This window comes from Pongo pygmaeus, chromosome 12, assembly GCF_028885625.2.
Source record: "Pongo pygmaeus isolate AG05252 chromosome 12, NHGRI_mPonPyg2-v2.0_pri, whole genome shotgun sequence".
Lineage (NCBI taxonomy): Eukaryota > Metazoa > Chordata > Mammalia > Primates > Hominidae > Pongo > Pongo pygmaeus.
Genome location: NC_072385.2, coordinates 103,180,751 through 103,200,818, shown reverse-complemented (window position 1 = coordinate 103,200,818; position 20,068 = coordinate 103,180,751). Strand labels below are relative to the sequence as shown.

At 48.0% G+C, this 20,068-nt stretch overlaps 1 protein-coding gene across 1 annotated transcript in view; it reads right to left on the bottom strand.

Annotated features, from left to right (window-relative positions):
- The window catches only part of CAPN13 (calpain 13), an 84,878-nt gene that overhangs the window by 15,647 nt on the left and 49,163 nt on the right, over positions 1 to 20,068 (bottom strand). Inside the window, exons 9-17 of the mRNA XM_054475334.2 lie at positions 19,679 to 19,770; positions 15,922 to 15,996; positions 14,685 to 14,830; positions 12,734 to 12,882; positions 7,346 to 7,357; positions 5,005 to 5,201; positions 3,947 to 3,980; positions 3,529 to 3,585; positions 31 to 88 (exon numbers count right to left, since the gene is read on the bottom strand). Of these exons, the coding sequence (XP_054331309.1) occupies positions 31 to 88; positions 3,529 to 3,585; positions 3,947 to 3,980; positions 5,005 to 5,201; positions 7,346 to 7,357; positions 12,734 to 12,882; positions 14,685 to 14,830; positions 15,922 to 15,996; positions 19,679 to 19,770 (820 nt within the window). The remainder of the gene's footprint in view (positions 1 to 30; positions 89 to 3,528; positions 3,586 to 3,946; positions 3,981 to 5,004; positions 5,202 to 7,345; positions 7,358 to 12,733; positions 12,883 to 14,684; positions 14,831 to 15,921; positions 15,997 to 19,678; positions 19,771 to 20,068) is intronic.

Here is a 20,068-nt window from a genome sequence, read left to right as displayed (position 1 = left end):
GGGGCCAGCTTGCCCTTGGGCTGCTCATACCTGTCAGAAGCTCCTGGTTGAGAAGGCTGTGAAGCTGGGTGGCATCAATGTCCAGCCTCTGATCCAAACAAGGAAGGAATGCAGGAATTATATCAGTGCCAGGATCTGAGAGGCACATCTGCCTGCCGTGTAAAAGCACTCAGATTTCCAAGCACTTAGTCCCCACAATGTACCCATCTTGCCCTCGTCATGAAGCCTTACCTGATGGCTCCCAGCCATAGTAGTGACTCCCTCCCCTGCACATCTGTCATGTTGGTCACTCCTGATGCTTGGCCCCTGGTGTGGGTGATCTTGCATTCCTCTCTGTATCCATTACTGGACTGAAAGCAGTTTAGTCCTTCCCACCAACTCTGGCACTTAGGAACCCCTCAGGGTAAGTATTGTTGAATGAATCAACTCAACCCTTCAGATGTGTTCCCCAACTGCTTCCAGGAAGAAACTAGGAAAAACTATGACTACTATGTGCATGTGTGTGTGTGTGTGTATGTGTGTGTGTGTGCACGTGTGTGATAATAGGAATTAAAAATACCAGAAACGTGGGCTAAGAGAAACTGCTATCATTGAGCACATTACTTAGCATTAATTTTCCCAGCCACTGAAGCAAAAAGGGAGACATCATGGTTTTCTTTGGATTAAGAGCAGGAAGCAATTGAGGTTGGGGAGGGAGGAACTCTTCCTGGCCTCCACTTCTGGGGCAGTTAACTACATTTGATTTTATATTGGGGGCATCCAGCAGGTTGACAGGCAGTGTCTTTGATGACAATTTCACAGAGACATGGAGCTGTTCTATATGCGGCTGTTCCTCACGTCCAGCCTGGGAAGGGAAGAGGGGATGCTATGCTGCTATCGCCCTGGGAAAGCATTTTCATGGGGAGCTGGTGCTGGAAAGATTTATCAGCAGGTGGCCCTGTAGAGTGGCACTGGTCAGGTAGAATAGGGTGCCTCCTGGGGGTCTTCTGAGAATCAGCACCTTCCATCTCCCAGGATTGGCCTTACCACCTTGAACTGGAAGCACAAACAGCCCCAGAGCCTGTCCGGATGGGGTCCTCACCTCGAAGGATGACCCGTCAGGATGCCCCTGAGGAAAGCATCCTTCCAGTGCCTGAAGATGGTCTTCGGGTCATTTCTCCAACATCTCACTTTGGGTTTTATCAGGAAAGTTGGTGTTGAGTGCCCACTATCAACTGAGTTTCTCTTCCAGAAACTCAGGACACCTCGTTTTGAACAGCAGTTAGCATGCTAATGAAGAGTTCCAACTTCCATGGAATCGTCCACTATAAAGCAGCTTTGGGGCATGGACCATGTCTTTTTCCTCCATATTCCCATGTGAGAACACAGCCTGCCCTGGGTCCTGCACTCCATAACCAACCAAAAGAGTCTGAGGAGATGAGGGTAAGAATGGAGGTGAGGGTTGCTTAAACAGTCTCCTAAAAAATTGCATGTTTGGCTTGACCACCACAATGCAAGATGCCCAAAAGCTATTCCTTGGGATTCCCAAAGCTTAGTGTGGGACTTGTAATGTCCGGGTGCTGGGTAAATGCTGGCTACTTGGTGGATAGACCTAGCTCATCCCAGAGTCTAAGTGGATCCTTCCTTTCCCACAGGCAGACCCTGGGTTATGGAGCTGTCACCACTGCTACAGTGAATGAAGAACCGGTGGTAGTATCAAGTCATTGTATTAGGTTTTTTTTTTTTTTTTTTTTTTTTTTGAGATGGAGTCTTGCTCTGTCATCCAGGCTGCAGTGCAATGGCACGATCTTGGCTCACTGCAACCTCTGCTTCCTGGGTTTAGGCAATTCTCCTGTCTCAGCCTCCCGAGTAGCTGGGACTACAGGCGTGCACTACCATGCCCGGCTAATTTTTGTGTTTTTAGTAGAGATGGGGTTTCACCATGCTGGCCAGGCTGGTCTCAAATTCCTGACCTCCTGATCCACCTGCGTTGGCCTCCCAAAGTGCTGGGATGACAGGCGTCAGCCACCGCAACTGGCAACCATTGTATTAGTTTAAATCTGGTTAAAGTGATAGAAAAGATCAGAAGAGAGGACACTGAGTGCATGGAGGAATATTTTGCTTTAAACTTTCTTTGGAGGACACAGACCCTGAGGACAGCTTGTAGGATTACAGAACACTGCCAGGTGGGTCCTGCTCAAGAGTGCCTGGCTGAGAGGTGAAAGGGGGCTGGAATCTAGTCTCTTTTCTGCTTCCCAGCCATGTATCTGGCAGAATGCCACACTGGGGTCTTATTCTAATTCCCACGAAGTCCCCCTGTGGGCCACCAGTCACCCTCTATGAGGAGGAACTTGGCTGTTGTTTGGAAAAGTCCTGATTAGAAAATCTGTCCCATCTTCACATATGGCAAACATTTTTATTTTAGAGGTACAGGTGCATGGGCCATGTGTGAGAATTTGCCACCAGCCACTGAAGGAAGCTTAGTCTCAGGCATCCTAATCAGGCCCTGCTAACCACCTCAGGGACTAACCTTCACGCAGGCATCTGCTCTGGGGGAGGTGATCTGTCTTAATTCAACAGAAATGATTGAGCACCTCCTCGGGCCAAGGACAGTGATCAGTGTTGGGGACAAGGAATGCATATAATATCATCCCTGCCTTCGGGAGCTTACAGACTGAGGACAATCATCTTGGCCGGCCTTGTCATGCAGAGAGTGAAGTGCCTCCTGAATCAGCCCAGATGGTGGACCTGGATCCTGGGCTGGTACCGACTTCATGGAGGTCCGTGTTCCTGTGTTCAGCTGCTCTTTGCAACACAGGCCACTCATTCCAGCCACATTCTTAGTTTTTCCCTACTTTGGCCCAGGCTGCTTCTGGGTGACCACTGCCCCATTAACCCTCTGAATGCAGAGGCAGGGCCTGCCATCCTTCCTGTCCTTGGCCTTTTCCTGGTTCAAGGCGGCAGGGTAGAGATGATCATCGGTATCACTTTCCGCTTTCCACACTAACACAATTATTAACGGTAAGAGGCCCATTGTGCAGAGCCCCTGGCAGCTATTTTATTCTGACAAGTCAAGGAGTTCTTTATAACAGTTTATTAAGCCATTAAGGAAATCCTGTGTGCGCATAGGTGGTTTGGCAGCAAGGAAGCTGTATGTGCTTTCTGAAGCTGGCTAGCTCCCGGGAGGAACGATGCCAGGTTTGTGGGAGGTGGCCGAGTAGGAGAAGGAAAGGTTTCAAGGGGTACTGCCAATTGCTTGTTTAAAGAATTAGAGGGCAATACACCTCACACCCCATAATTATCCCCTCTCTTTCTAAGCTCTACATTCCATCTTGATGTCCCCCAGATGACACTGGGTGGGGCGCCACGTCTCTACTGAGCATGGCAGCCAGAGCAGTTCTGGAGATGATCCAGAAAGAGAGGCAGGTAAAATAATCCATCAAGTCACTTCTCCTTTCTGCATCCCAATAAGGGCCTGTGAGAGCTGTCCCTCCCTCAGGTCCCCTTTCTCTGCTCCCACGTAAGGCCCCTGGGTGCTAGGTACCATACCTGCTGAGCATATCTGTTGAAAATGCTTTGTTGGGAGCCATGTTCTGAAGGGCTTCCCTGGATCAAAGGGAAAACAGACAATGTTAGACTTCTGGGGAAGGAGGCCACCCATCTGGTACAGCAAGGGCGCAACAATCCCTGCCAAGATCTGAGAAAGAGGCTTTATTGGGCAGTTGGAAAAACCCTTCTGGGGAATGAGAAAACTGAAGTTTGTGGAAGGAAGAGGGCTGGGTTGAGCCTAGCCTTGGAGGCCTGGTCTTCTCCCCCTACCCCACCTCTTTGAGCCTTCATCGGCCTATCATGGTGTCTCTCTTTTCATTGGTTGGGGGCAGGGGGAGGCACAAAGAAGGAGACGGAAGCTCTTGGGGATGGGATGGGGCCAATGAGGCTTGCCGGCCAAACCTTGCTGCGTACCTACCTTCATTCTGAGGTTGAAATGGCTGCTCAGGTGCCTAGAAAATCAGAGGACAGTGTGACAAGGATGACCAGTTCACCACTCAAAGGGGGCCTGCATATAGAGGGCACCCAGGTGGCACTGGATATTGATGCCAAGTTCCTGAATGGGGCACCCTCAGCACTGCAGGACGTGAAGTGAGCAGCTACAGCACTGTGGCCACGAGCCCAGCCTTTTGGCTGGAAATGGTCTGGTCTTTAACTGTTTAGTAAATGGTTCCTTCCACAACCAGATACACACTTCCAGCAACCCCCATTGTCAGGATGGCAGGTAGGCTCTGCCTTAGGTTCCATCTCTTATTGGTGGTATGATGGCGGCCTGGCATGCTGGACTTAGAGGGTCTCACCAACGCTCAGCTGCAAAGACTGCCGTAATGATGGCAATGTCTGTCTTGGGCCCAAGAGGAGACAAGGGGCCCAGTGGGGTGAGCACTTGCTGGTCCCAGTCTTGAATGATCAAGTTGGCATGGAAGACCCCCCCATGATGGACTATTTCTTTCAGGCCCATCTTTCACTGTCTTCCTGCTATACCCCACATTTCAGGCCATGTGACATGCTGGCCAAATACCACCTTCCTGTATGGATGCCGATGCTACTTACTCTCCAAGCAGCCCTGTGCACAGCCACTTCCCTGCTGCCATTCATGCTTTTTTCTTCTACCTACCTTCCCATGGCCACCATCGCCTTCCCTTTTAAACTATTAAATTATGTTTTTCTTCAAAGCCCAGCTCAAGTGCCATTTCCCTCAAGAAGCCTTCCTCAGTCCCTCTTGCCACTCAGTCCTCCCTTGCCACTTTGCATTTCCATCTGGCAATGGACCCATCCTGTTTGTGGTCTGGTTCTTGGTTCATAGACTTTCTCGCTCCCCCTTTATGGTGAGCTGCTCTAGAGTGGGGCCAATATCGTGTCCCCAGTGACATAGCACAAGCTGCACGAATGCACAGAGCACTGCCCATAACGACACAATGTGTTTTTATAAAGTTAAGTAGAATAAAACATTTAGAATCCCAGAGGGTTCTGTACCTGTCACTGTCTGGCGTTTTCAGGAAGATTCGGAGCAAGAACTCCACTGATTTTCTCCGTGTCTGTGCAACCACAACATAGTTCCCAGGGCTCAGATGGTAAGTCTTGGTGAAGTTGCGGCGGAATTTATTATTTGAGCTTTGGACAGCGTTTCCAAATGAGGAAAAAAACACGGGTGGAAATTTCTCCCGGAACCGCTGGAATTAGAGGAAACACAATTATTGTGAGAAAGCCTCCTCTGTGCATGGACCCCAGGCACCAAGAAAGACCCACCACCTTCTAGACCCTCTGCATTCACCAAGATAACATTACAGGCTCTATAAATGGAGACAGTGCTCAACTGAACTCTCAAAAAGCAGTAGTGTTTAGACTGTCATTTCATCTAGACCCTGGACACTACAATGGATGCAAAGAAATACTACACACAGTTTTATCTCATTGAGTCTAACAGCATCCTGAGTTTCTGAGCTTTCTCTCCCTGCTTATATAGAAAGAAAACTTCCATGGAAACTAGTAACATCATTTTGACACTGATTTTCTTCTGGGGCCCCTAAAGCCCCTTCTCCTGAATGTTTAGCAGAATACTTTGGACTGCTATACCACTACAGAATTGAATTCTTTTCACTTTCTCTGTTTCATCTCTCCAGTGAAGCCCCGAGATTCCTTCTCATTGGAGAATAATGGGCCCTGATCATTTTCCTTTTATTTCAATATTTTCTTAGAGATAAAACAACAAATATAATGCAGTTCCTATTACCAGATGTCACATACATATTATATAATGAAAACCCCTTGCTAAACAAATTTTCCCTACTATAGTCAAGCATAGGGATTCCATTTCGAATGGTTATGCAGCAGGAAATGATTATTTATGAGCTATGCCTTGCAGGGAAAATGGGAAAGGGGAAAGTTTCTTTTCAGGGGTAGGGACAGGGCTGGGCTCCAAGGTAAAACAGGAGATAGGCCACTGCCCCAGGGGTATGGCAGGGTGGCATCTCCAACGTAATTCTGCTGACATTAACAATAGCCTCAGCATGTTTGGGAGCCTGACTTGCTTGGGCCCTTATGGCAAAAGCAATGATGGAATCAGTTCTTCTCCAGAGGGTCAGCAGTGTCCCGTGGCTCTGGGTATGGGCGAGTGCGCATGCATGTGTGGGTGCACGGGGAGGCAGTGGGCATGCAGAGGTGTGTGGGCAGCATGCCTCCTATAATTAGAAGGCAACAGTCTCCCTGCTTACCCATTATCTTGTCCTGCTCCCTCTGTTGGCCCCTCATAGCCCTGTCCAGGCTCCTGATCCTTCAGAACAGACTTGCTCAGTGGCAGTGGGAAGTGTGAGTGTGGGGGAACAACGTGGGGGTTCTTGGTCCATTGCTCAGAGTATCCAGCATCAACAAACCACACACCCAGGACTGGTCATGCACAGACTCGACTCTAGTTCTAGGGATGGGTCCTGTGCTTTTCCTGGATTAAGTGCCACTTTGTTCTCCAGCTCTGGGACCTGAGACGCTGATGGCTCTTTGCACCTGAGTGCTTCTCTCAATGCCCATCCCAACCCTCCACTTCATAGCTGGGGTGTCAGGGACCAGAGTCAGATCCTGACCCCAGCTCTGTGGCTGGGCAACCACCGTCACAGGCAGGCTCCCCTGGAAGGCCCGGAGGTGCTGTAATCACTCGTTGCTGTCTGTGGCCACATCTTGCTCCTCCCTTTCGTCTGTGGTCCCCAGGCAGATGCACCTCCCTCTTGGTGGCTCAGCACTCTCAGCCACGGGCAGAGGGGTGAGTCTGAGTGCCTGTGAGGATAGGTATTCCAAACTCCACCTGTCCTTCTCCATCCTTCCTCATATGGGCAAGTCACCTTTCACCAATCCTGAGCCAGATGATCTGTTTAGGAGGGTGGCAGTTTCTTGCAAGACGGGCTCAAGGATGTACCTTGAAGCTGCATTTGGAGAGCATGCATCCTGCTTATGGAGGATTTGGGGACTGACTACTTTAGGAGGCTAAAGATCTTTCCAAGGTACCCCTTAGTGCTGCTCTCATCTTAAATAAAAAGGAACCATCTCCATCAATCTTCTCTATCAGAGGCCACGGGCCTGAGGATGGTTTCACTTGAATGTTAGCAAGAGAACAGCTCAAAGGGTCGAAGCTTCAGACCAGGACACCTAACTATTCTCCTGCTTTGTGAACCTGTTTGGGGATTCTAGGCCTGTGTCTGATGTAAGACTTAGCGAGACTGAATTTGCAGCCACTGAACACATGGAGGCCACGGGCGTTGGAAGTGGCCTAACACTTCACCAGCAGACGGCAGCAGAGGTGCAGGGCAAGGAGGACGTTGAGCCATACCTGTGAGCCAGCCTGTTGGAAACAGGGAGAAAGGCAGATTTAGGTACTCAGACGCAAACAAAAAGGCAAGCAGAACTGAACAGCTTGGCTCATTGGTTTCATCCCTGCATTCCTTCTCCTTTTCTTCCTCTCTTTTAAAGAATTTATTTTATACCTGTTATGCCATAAAGCATTTTTTTTTTTTTTTTTTAAGATGGAGTCTCGCTCTGTCACCCAGGCTGGAGTGCAATGGTGCAATCTTGGCTCACTGCAACCTCCGCCTACTGGGTTCAAGCAATTCTCTTGCCCAAGCCTCCTGAGTAGCTGGGATTACAGGTGCGTGCCACCATGCCTGGCTAATTTTTGTTTTTAGTAGAGATGGGGTTTCACCGTGTTGGTCAGGCTGGTCTTGAACTCCCGACCTTGTGATCTGCCTGCCTTGTCCTCCCAAAATCCTGGGATTATAGGCGTGAACCACTGTGCCTGGCCACCACAAAGCATGTTTTAAACACTGACATATTACTGTCTAACAAGATGAAGTAAAGACAAAAGAAATTTTTCTTATAAGAACAAGATACACCATCACTTAGAGTCTTCAAACACTATTGCACTCTAACTTTCATGATTCGACAAAGCATTCATGGACCTATCTGCAGACTAGTTTTAACAGACACATAGCTGTAAGCAGACATGACTGTCCTAAATTTATTAGGTACGAATTTTACAAACATTACTTATATCTGTGATAACATTAGAGCTGGAGAATATTGCACCTTCTCCAAGTTGCATGGTGAGAACCACCAATAGCACGGCAGAACTTATGGCCCTTTCCAAGGCCATGGCTCTTGCAGCCTGAAGATGTCAGCCCACACATCTCCCCATGCTTGTGGACTGATTTGGTGACCCACTGGGTGTCAAGATTTCCTCTGATAGCTTTATGGAATGGATCAATGAGGATAACCTCAAAAAATTTATAAGTGGAACACATTCCTCTTCCTTGTGTGGCCTGCCTGTTCCTTGGCACACCTAGAGGTGAACTGGGATGACTGGTTACTCATGCTCTGTGTGAGGTTGTAAAAAATGAAACCCACTCAATTGCAGAGAACAGCAAGAGGAAGGAAACTGAGGCAGAAAAGGAGGTGTCTGAGAGGAGGAGGTATTCTTTGGTCAGCCCTGAAAGGTGTGGTTACTCTTCACAGCAATGCTGATCGCATTGAAAGGCAGGGGGAAATTTTGACAGATAGCACAGAACCTGGCGCAAATGTAAGCTGCCTAACATTGGGAGCTTCCCTGAGAAATCAACTTCTTTTTTTCTATCAGACCACTGTAAATAGATGGGAATCTGTTCTTGCACTCCCACCCCTGATGCTTGCAGGAATGTCTGTGTGCCTATGAATGGGGAGATACCCATGTTCCAGTCTTTTCATGTAGTAGAAGGAATACCTGAGGATGCAGTTCCATTGTAAGCCTCTCTACAGTTTGCAAAGCACTTTTATGTAATGTGTTGGATATTCACAATAATCCTGCAAGCCAATGTTGGGCTCCCTATTTTATGGGTGTAGAAACTGAGGCTCAGCAGTTTAAGTAGCAGAGTTGGGAATCGGGGAAGCTGTGCTTCTTGCTTTGTAATCAAGCCCTGTCACCACCAGGTGATGTCTTCCTTAGTTGGCTTGATTATTTTCCATTGTTAACACTGGGCCCCACCCATGTGTACAGACCTCTTAGCCGACTTCTCTGGAGGCCAAGGGTGGGCTGGGAGGAAGGTAGAAAGTCCAGGCCTTGGGGAGGAACTTTGAGGGAGGTGAGGATGAAATGGCTCATCCACCCTCATCCTTTTCACTGTCCTGTCCTTTCCCTGCCTATTCATATCCCATCAAGGTCTGGTTGGACATAAAGCAGAGCAGTGCTCCCACAGCAACTGGGGAGTCACAGACCCATGCCACGGCTGGAGCATCATCGTATCAGCAGGTCAGCACTGGAGCCTTGGAGCTCCATTTGAGCCCTGCAGCTTTCTGAGAGCCTGGCTGCCAGCAGGTACCTTGCTGTTTCTCAGCTGAACTGTGAAAGCAACCCAAGTGTCATTTGAGTTGTCCAGGTCTGAACTGTTCTTTGACATTTAACTCAATCAGGATCTTGCAAGATCTGCTGGGATCTCCAGGAAGCCTGAGGAGCTCTTGGGTCTGAGAGTTCCTTCAGCAAATTGGTAAATGGTGAGAAGTAACACATCTCTGGCAGAAAAGTAGGAAAGTGGGCTTGATGTGATTTTAAAAATGGGGTGGTTACAATCTTGGTAGGGTTCCTGAACTGTGAAGACTTTGGGTGAATCAACACAAGGCCCATGGTCACCCATGTGAACAGAGCCTCAGAAGTTGCGTGTGTGCCGGGGCAGCTCTGATCCTTCTCTGGGCTTCTGTCTTAGCTCAGAAGAAGGAAGAGTTGGCTGAGATGTTTCTAGTAGGCCTCTTTGGTGCTTGACCTGGTCAATCCTGGCTGGGCAGACCAGGGGCCTCGGTTCCTTCTCAGCCTTTCACAAATCTCTCCTTCTGCCTTTAGCCTTTTCTTCCCAGAGGTGAGAGCTGGAAAATCTGAGGGTCCTCTTAGAAGGCGCCAGAGTCAGCAGGAATTCTCATCTGAAAGCCCTGGAAACTATCTCAGGCTGGGGTGGGCTGAAAGATGCTTCTTGGAAGGACAGCTCACAACATCGATGGGATGCTAGAAAATGCAGCCCAGAGGTGGGCAGGGGCCAGACAAGATGGCTACACAGCAAATAATCCTCAGTTGTTCCCACCTGTTTTGGTTATTTCCTCGATTGCCAAGGCTGTGAGTGTCTGAGTGTGTGTGTGTGTGTGTGTGTGTGTGTGTGTGAGGGGTGAGGGGGAGATGAAGGGAGCATCTAATTGGGCAGGCCTGGGTCACAAGTCTACAACTTTTCATCCAAGGGCTTGGTTGAGGGAATATTTGGCCTCTAGCTGCTTGCAGTAGGAGGCTGGGCGCTGCCTCCCACCAGGATTCCCTTAAAGTGGAAACAGTGTTCAGGTACCAGGTGGTGATGAAAATAACAACTGTGTACTACTGCATCCTTAAGAGATATCCTTTGATATCATCAGCGGGTTTGAGGCACCTCAAAACTACTGTGCTAAACCCCAGTGATTTCTCTCTGCCAAATTCCTGAAATTGGGAAATGGAAATATGGTCAAGGAGAGCAGAACACAAAAGCTCTCCTTCTGCTAGAGCCAGAATCTTTGTTTTTTTTGGAGCCATGAGTATCACCAGAAAGGCATGCACCTAAGCCCTACTGAGAGCCCTGGACCTGAGACCCTAAGTCCTGGGATCAAACACCCCTGTCACCTCCAAGGTGCACCTTGGATAGGTCATTTCTCTCTGAGCTTTAGCTTCCACACCTACAAAAGTGGCGCTAATTGGGCTTTTGAGACAATGAATGTGAACATGCTTGTACTTCTGAAGTACAGGTTGAGCATCCTTAACCTGAACATCTGAAATCCAAAATGCTCCAAAATCCAAAACTTTTTGAACACCAACATGATACGCAAAGGAAATGCTCATTGGAGTATTTTGGATTTTGAATTTTTGGACTAGAGATGCTGAATCAGTAAGTATATAATGCAAAAATCCTCCAAACCTCAAATGCAAAATACGTCTGGTCCAAAGCATTTCTGATTAGAGAGACACAATCTTATTCTCTCACTGTGAGGCCCTCTTATTAGTGTGAATGACAGCCAATGCATAGGATTGTTCAGCCATGTCTGGGGTACCCAGGAGCCGTGTCTGTCCATAAATGTGCTGATACCCAAGGCTGTGAATTTTGCCTTCAGCTCAGTCAACAGAAACTGAAATCATTCCTAGAGACACTGTAATTCAAGCTCCAGCCCAATCTGTTAAAGGACCTCTGATATCCCTGGTGCTCAGAAAGGTGACTTGTGTGTTTGACTGAAGGCTTGGGGGACCTCTGGAAGCCAGTCTTAGCTCTGCCATTAACTCTGACCATGTCACTTCACTTTTTGGGGCCTCAGTCTCTTCAACTCTATTATGAGGAGAGAGGATCCCAGCATGTGATGAGTGCATGATCTTAATTATCCACATTAGTGCAAAGAAGCTGTGGGGTGTATGATTTGAGAATCTTCACTTGATTTGGGGGATGCAGTGAATTGTTTGGGGGAATAGCAGGGAGTAGAGAGATCAGATTTTCCTTCGTAGCTTTTTTCTTTTAAATGATATTTTAAAAAATGAATTCCCCCAGCTATCACATTACTGGGTATATACCCAAAGGAATATAAAGCATTCTACCATAAAGACACATGCATGTGAGTGTGCATTGCAGCACTGTTCACAATAGCAATGACATGGAATCGACCTAAATGCCCATCCATCAATGACAGATTGGATAAAGAAAATGTGGTACATATATACTGTGAAATATTATGCAGCCACAAAAAGAGCTGTTTTTTCTGGGAACATGGATAAAGCTGGAAGCTATTATCCTTAGCAAACTAATGCAGGAACAGAAAACCAAATATCGCAAGTTCTCACTTATGAGTGGGAGCTAAATAATAAGAACTTATGAACACAAAGAAGCAAGCAACAGACACTGGGATCTACTTGAGTGGGGAAGGTGGGAAGAGGGAGCAGAGCAGAAAAGATGACTACTGGGTACTGAGCTTAATACCTGGGTAATGAAATAATCTGTAAAACAAACCCCCGTGACACGTGTTTACCTATGTAAGAAACCTTCACATGTAACCCCAAACCTAAAATAAAAGTTTCATAAAACCATGAAAGGAGAGAGAGCCTAGGTGGAAAGGAAACCTGGCCTCAGGGTAGCCAAGCAGAAGTTTGCATGCCAGCCACCAGACGATGACTCGACTTTGGTCTAAATGTAAGAGAAAAACACACCTCCTGGATTTATACTCAGAATAGTTTAGACAGCTTATTTTTTTCCTAAGCAACTTCCAAAGTTTAGCCAATGATTTCTAAACTTTAATGTGCATAAGCCTCTGGAGAGCTTATGAAAATGCAGATTTTCAGGCTCTGTCCTTAAACATTCTGATTTAGAAGGTCTGGAGTAAGCCCAGAATCTGCTTTGTTAGAACAGCTGGTCTTGGCCCAGACCACTTTTTGAGTAGCAAGCATTAGATTCTGCAGCATCCCAGAAAACGCTGACAGGCGACACGGGCAGGTGAGTCCCACTGTAATCATGGTCGAGTGTCATCTTTCTGGCCTCAGATTTTTTGCACATTTAGACTTGGACTGCATGAATGCTACAGCCACTTTGGGCTTTATCTCCAAGGCTGTGGTGCAGTCAAATCTCCAAGCCTGGCCAGAGCTGTTCTCCCCAACTCAAGGTTTACACTAAATTTCTACAAGGGAAAACCCTGAAGCAGGCTGCCTTACCAGAATCACTTGGAAATCGAGTGGAAATTTTGCATCTTCTGCTTTCAAATTTGATGGTGTGACAGCAACTGTGATGCACACGACAACATTGGTGCCTTCTGTTGGCTCTTGCACAGAGAAGTTGAATTGAGCATCATTCCGAGGTCCTCCTGCATCAGAAAGAGCTGTTACTAGAGCTCAGCTCCACTCCTGGGACTCCCGGGCAGGGCCATGTCCAATGCAGAGAGCTCTGTGGGGTTGTGTTGTGAACTCTGGATTGGAGACCTAAGGCCTGGATCCCAATCCCCACAGTTACTACTTGAGATACAAGTTAATTTTCTAAACCTTGGTTTCCTCCTCTTAAACACAGGAGAGTTTGTATAGTCCCTACTGTGTGAAAAATATTTCTTAAACTGTAAAGTCAAAGTCTATTTTATAATGATAAGTGAAATTCCAGAGTTCCCAGCTACATGTTAGCTTATGCATTGGTGGTAACCATCAGAGCCTTGAAATGGCATGAACCACCCAAGCACAACTAGAGACAGGAAAACAGGCAGTGAGATGGCAATTGCAGTACTCTTCTATGCAAGCATGCTTATCAAAGCCAGAATAAGAGAGAGCGAGCTAATGTGAAAACCATTAGATTCAAATACATGGAAGAATGAAGATAAGTCAAGATAGAGATGAACTGATACACATCAGAAGATTGGACTGACAATGGGGGAGCTCTGCAAGGGAGTGGGGAGGCATAGAGGACCACCATAGCATGGATGTGCTGCGAGGACTGGATAAGATGGTGCATTAAAATGCATCTAGCAGCACATAGCAGGTGCCCGATCGCTGGCTCCCTTTTCTTCTTCCATTGTAAGGTATTACTAAAAATGGCCCTGATGTACAGGTTTTGTTAGTTCATTGACAAGCATTGTATCCAGGGGAGAGGGCCTTGGCCCTATAATCAGAGAGGTGCAGCTCAGGAAGAGGAATCAGTAAATTTGCTGTCCAAGATGGACTCAGCAGCTCTTGAGGTTCTGCACAAGACCTCCTGGTCATAAGGTTCTCTGGGCAGAAGTTCTGTAGATCACTAGAGCCTGGAGGTAAAAAAGAGGGACACCCTGGGGTATGGGCTCATTCAAACAAACCATCTCGACAGGCAGGTGCCCAGAGGAAGGGATGCATATGCATCCCTGGGTGCAAACACACAACAAACACACTCACACACACAAATGCATTGTTTACGCAGCCTCTTTTATCAAGGATGTATAAGCACACTCTGGTTCCTCTTCACAGGGAGCTATTTCACTCAACAATGGCACAAACAGGGAATGAGAGGGACAGGGAGGGAATGTGACTTTCCCAAGGCCATGATCAACAAGATTCATCTCAGGGGAGCTCAAAGACAGGCTCAGATGCGCCTACCTGTGGGACTTCAGCAGGGACATACCTGCCAAGACAGGGCAGGGATAGTCTCCCTTGTGCCTAGGTAGTGCTCTCTAGGCTCAAGGACAGACAGGTGTGACTAATTCCACTGCTGAGTATTGGGGAGGCTGAGGACAGGGTGACCAATTATGTTTCCAGCATCACAAGGCCAGTATGTGGCAAAGACAAGGGTCCAACCTAGTCCCTGACTCTTTTCCTGTGTTCTTTCTGCAGCCCTCCCCCTTGTCCTGGACGTTTACTGGAGGGTGGTGAGCCCACTCTTCTCCCAGGAAGCAGGAGGGGGTTAGTGGAAGGATATTGGCACAGCATGGAGGGCTGGGGGAGAATCACATCAGAGATTCTCCTGCTTGGCCCCTACAGCAATCATTTTACTTAGAGGAGCAGTCGCTGTCTCTTCATGCTGACAAACTCCCCTCCTTTCAGCTTCAGGCTCATGGTCCAGAATCAAGGACCAGAGAGAGCTGAAGCCATGCAAGGGCTGGGCTGGGGCAGCCAGCTTCCAGTTGGGCAGTGTGACCACCAGCGTCATGATTACCTGCAGTGTTTCCTAGAATCACTTGCTTCCTAAACATTATTTGGGACCATCCTTCATGGAGTGTGTTTCCATGGTCCAGGGTAATTGGAATTTCGCTACATATAAACATGGCGACAAATTTCTGTTGGAAATCTTGACATGACATCCTGTTAAAAACAGATATAAATCACTCAGTGACCAGTGGTTGTGTCCCCAGGGTGGGCGTTCCTATGACTTTACAGCATAGCCACTGTCCTGCCCAGAGGCCAGTGTCTGATCCTGGCTCATTCAGCATCAAGCACCCTTCTATCTTTTCAGTCCTTCTGCTCCAGTGGCTGGGAGGGCAAGGCAAGGACACAGTCAAGTTCTGGGGTCTGCCGGTCACCTGGCAGAAGCTTTATCATTTACTGCCATCTCCTTAACCCATTGATCCAATGGTGAGCCCTTTCATGGTCAGTGGGACGACTGCCAGTCTCTCTCTGCTCTGGGTCCTCTAAGCTGCTAGGAAAATTGCTTTTCCCCTAGGGTGTTTTGCCAAATTTATTGTTGAGGTCTTTATCAGCCTAAAATGGATTCCACACCTAAAATCCCACCTCCTACTGTGATTAAACCAGAGATACTGGGAAAGATTTCCTTCTAATTTATATTTGTCCCTCTGATTCTTAATTATTTAGATCCATGCTCCTTTCCACACATGCTAATTTCCATTGAAATACATCACTCCGTAAACCAGACAACCCTCTGAGGAATGTACATGTCATGCTCTGAGATGTGAGCATATGGCCGAGAACGTGTTTTCAAAACATCTAGTCCTGTGTGACTTCTGGGTGATGAAGCCCATGTCTCACACAGAGCTATAGAGTCTGCATCCTGCTGCTGTTTTTGAGGTCATACTAGAGGAAACTGGGGAGCTCGAGGGTCCCAGCAAGATGGTACAGAAGATATGGGCATGACAACCATGCATCCTAGCTTCCAGGAAACCACAGATTTCAAGCCTTTGGTGCCAATATTCTCTTTTACTATTAAAATGTCCTGGAAAGTTCAGCATTTCATAACTGAAATAACTTTCCCACCAAGAGGGAGCCTACAATAATTTTTCATCCAAAGTTTTTGTGTCTTGGTAGAGAAAATAGGCTCCCTCTAAACAGGTCTCTGCAAAGCTATTTTCCATCTTCATAAATGTTTAGGGAAAAGGGTAGGGATTGAAGACTTGGGCAATAAAAGATTTAAAACACCATTGTATAAGAAGGGTAAATACCAAAACTCGCCATCTTCCCTTTTCTTATGTAGCTGGCTTTTCCGCGGGTCACGGGTTTCCTCCCACTCCTGAGACCTGAGTATGGACAAACAAACCACAGGGTGAGATTTTCCAGTGCATTTTTTCTCAACCATGTGTGGGTCAACAGGGACCCTCTGTACATGTCACCATTCCTGGGGAGCACATGGCAAGTGTCATTCTACCTAGGACAGGACCCAGTTATTCTCTACCTGTTGACAACTTCCAAACATCTGTCCCCAGCCTGGTCTTCTTTCCTGAAGTCTGGATGGATTTGTGCTGTAGTTCACCCCACATTTCCAATAGAGTCCCGTAGTGACCTCAAATCAACCTGTCCCTGACTGTACCCATCCTCTGCCACCTCCTATTGCCTGAGCAAGAACATGAGGAGTCCCTCTCTCACACCCCCACATCCAAACAATCATCGAATAGCATTCATTAATTGATCCTACCTCTTAAACCCCTCTCAAAGCCAGGCACTTATTTCCATCCCTCCTGCTGTTACCCTAGTTCAGGCTCCCTGCCCTTCCCTCTGGATGTCCACCTGGTCTCCCTGAACTCAGTTCTGCCCACTTTCCCATCCGTTCCCACACTGCCATTGAAATGATCTTTCTAAAATGTAAACTTGATTATATTATTTCCCTACTTAAAACCCATCAGTGGTTCCATATTATTCTTAAGGTGAAGTTCACACTCCTTAAAGAGAACTTTGGCCTCTGCCACCCTCTCCATGTTACCAGTTTCTTGCTTCCTCACCTTACCCCCACTCTTGAATTCTATTCTCCAGCAATAGTGTCTTCATTTCCTTAAACCACCACCCCCCCAAGCCCAACTTTCACCCTGATGCTCCCTGCACCAGGCGCCCTCTTCCTCCTCTCAGTTCTGTAACCTGCTCTTACTCATCTTCTCTCTTAAAGGGCATTGCCTCTGGGAAGCCTTGCTTGGCCCCCATCTGCCCTCTGTTCCAGGTCTTTTGAGCTTCCATAGCCCACTGTGTTACCATTACTTTGTGTATTGGTGGCTATGTCTCACTAGACTCCCAGAACCATGAGATTCCTGAGCCTGGCTGGTCATCCTATCATCACAGGTGTTTTGCCCATGCCTTGGCATGTATTACGTGGGTGCAAAAGTAATTGCATGCCTAATAGCATACAGTGATTTTTTGTTTGCTTAATTAATTAATGCTGCCCACTTTGTTGGAACGATGTGTTCCAGAAGCCAGTCCTTGGGTCTCTGGTGAGGAAGAGACCCTCACAAGCAGAAGGGAGCAGCTGCTCCTTCAGCCCACTCCTTAGAGGGGAGGCATGCTTGTGGGCAATGGGTTTCAGAGGCACAAAAGCTCAATGAGACCTTTCTCATGGATGAGCTTGCATGGGGAGCCAGGGTCCCCTCTGTGCTAGGACAGCAAGGCAGGGACCACCACTCAGGCTTCCGGCTGCAGGCTGAGGCAGTCAGATGTGGTATTGTAAAATGGCAATTTTAAAATTAAGTGATAATTACATTTTCTGCAATGTGTGATGGAGAATAAATGTAGTGTAAATCAATACACTATCGATTCATGCAAGTTTGCCTTTAAGTGTGTGCGACTGAAATTTCAATTATGGCTGAGATTAGACCATCCGGTGCTCTCCATCCATCTCCATTCCTAAGAAGTGGGGAAGAAATCGACCACCTGCTTGGATACAGTGATTATGCAGTCCCCGTCACTTCCTTCCAGCCTGGTTTCTGGTGCAAAGTGGTGACCCTCAGCAGTCAGCCAAGGTACAATAAGTGATCCAGCAGAACAGGTTCTGCTAGATCCGTCTCCCCCAGTCCCTGCTCTGCAAACATCATGGCCATGTTCAAAAGCCTTCATTTATGCCCATGCCTGCAGGGGATAAATCCAGACTTCCGGCATCAGGCTTTCTAGTGTCAGCTCCCAGCACTCTCTCTCCCAGCTTCCTCTGCCTCAGGCCGGCTTGTTGGCCGGGAACAGACTATCAATGTTCCCAGCTGTGTGCCATAGCCTATGCGTTCCCCTCCTATCTAGTGATCTCTTCTGAAGTGAGTCATACTTCCTCCGCCACAAGGCCAACTCAAGTTCAGTCCCACCCATGAAGATTTCCCTGAACATGCCAGCCCACGGGAAGCTTCTCTTCCCCAAACCCTGGTGTCCGCTGTTGCTTTCACTGGTCATTTGATATTTAGCATGGGAAACACGGGCAAAATATCAATTGTGAATATACTGCCTCTTCTCCTACCCAAGGGAATCTTTCATTGTCATTTGCCTTCCCTCTACTTCTATCGAAAGAGGCAGCCTCAAATCAGGGGCGCTGGCTGATCCTGTCACCCTCTGGGCCATATTTGGCAACTTGGAGTAATGACTGGGAAGGAGAACTGGAAAAGGCCAGAGGTTATTAGGATTTATATTGGAAAGGGCAAAGGATACACCTGGGAAGGAAGAAAGAATAGAGGTGAGAGAGGAGAAACGGGGGCGGGGAGGCGGTTCGGCTGCCCGATTCTCCTAGGGGCATCTGAGGTCACAGTTAGGTTTATTCTAGGAATTCATTGTGCTGTTTCATCCCTTATTCCATCTCTGCTTACCTCGCCCTCCATCCCAATCATACTTTCATCCCACACTGGCTGAGTTCCCAGGGGTGCCAAGGTCATGGGGGATCGGAGTGGTCCTGCCACAGCTTAGCCTGGGGCATCAGGCCTAGAACTGGCCGGCTCTGTATTTGCCTTCCAGAATGCACCGTCCTCACTGTATTGATTTCACTGTGTGCTGGGCCCATTAATGTTTGTCTGAACGGATTGTACTTCCTTTCAGATCATGTTCCCCACCCCCAGCCCCACGGGCGATGATGCAGCAGCTGCTGTGTCACCACATTTTTCACGGATGGACACAGACCCCTGGAGGAATGCGACTGGGCTGAGCCTCACTGGCTGCCCAGAGGAGCAAGTAACCTGTTGCGGCCCCTCTGTCCTCTCAGGACTACTGTCTCCTTCATAGTCAGCAAGGGGCTGGGGGCCTAGGTGTCCACCCCTCTGGCAGCTGGGAAATGCCAGCCCAGTTCCCTGGGGAAAGCACTGACCACACAGCTATGCCCCCATGGGACATCTTAGCTCCTGTCCCTCCTGATCTAATTGTGGGCAGGCACAGCTTTTCATTTATATCCCAGGCACCGAGTACTCATGGGCATCCGGAGCAGTAGGGCAAGACTGGTGAGCTGAGTAGATTCGACAAAAACATCATCCAGATCTTTGCATCAGTTTCCCCAACTGCCCCCAGTTAGGACACCTTTTCCACCCTGATGATGTGACATGCTCAGGATCAGAATCCCATGGGTCCCTCCAAGGGCTGTAGTTCCTTCTGTCCATCTGTGTCTTGCCAAGTTGGGGCTTAGCTCCTGCCTGCCTTGCCTCCCACCACTTTTACTAATTCTAGGAATGTGGATTCCCTGCTGTAGACTGTAACCTTCTGGAGGGTGGGCACTGGGTCTTGTCATCCATATATACCTCACAACACCAACTTAACACAGTGCACTTAGTACAGGGTGTACACAGTAGGTGCCTCACAGTTGCTTGGCGGATGGCATCACAGGAGCGTGAGTTGGACCAATAGCCACGTGTAGGTGTGAGCTGGACAGGCCTGCAGTGAGATGCACAGTGGTGAGACAGCTCCTGCTCTCATGGGCAGGAGGCTCTACCGACACCAAGTGCTCTGTGAAGGATGGAGAGAGGTTTCCAGAAGCCATACCCATCACTCCAGCGCCCTCTCCATTCGGTCTCGCCCCAGCCCCAGGGGTTCCACAGGGAGATAATTTCTTCCCAGCCTCTTCTGTATTGAATCTGTAAAGAAAACAGAAAAGGAAACTGTCAGTGCTCTACAGCAAAAGTCAGCAGAAAGGGGGATGAATGCAGATGCTTTTACCTCCAAGGACCAATTTAACTTCTGACCTCATTTGGCTGCAGCCAGAAAAAAATTGAAAGGGGAAAAAAAAATCAATGTCTCTCTACTGCCTGCATGGCATTGGAATGAGATAGACGAGGAAATGGCCCCTCATTCCGCTCAGCCCCTTGCAAGGGCAGATGCAACTTTATCATTCCCTAAGACTGAATCCCAGAACCTGAGTGAGTTGAGATTTAA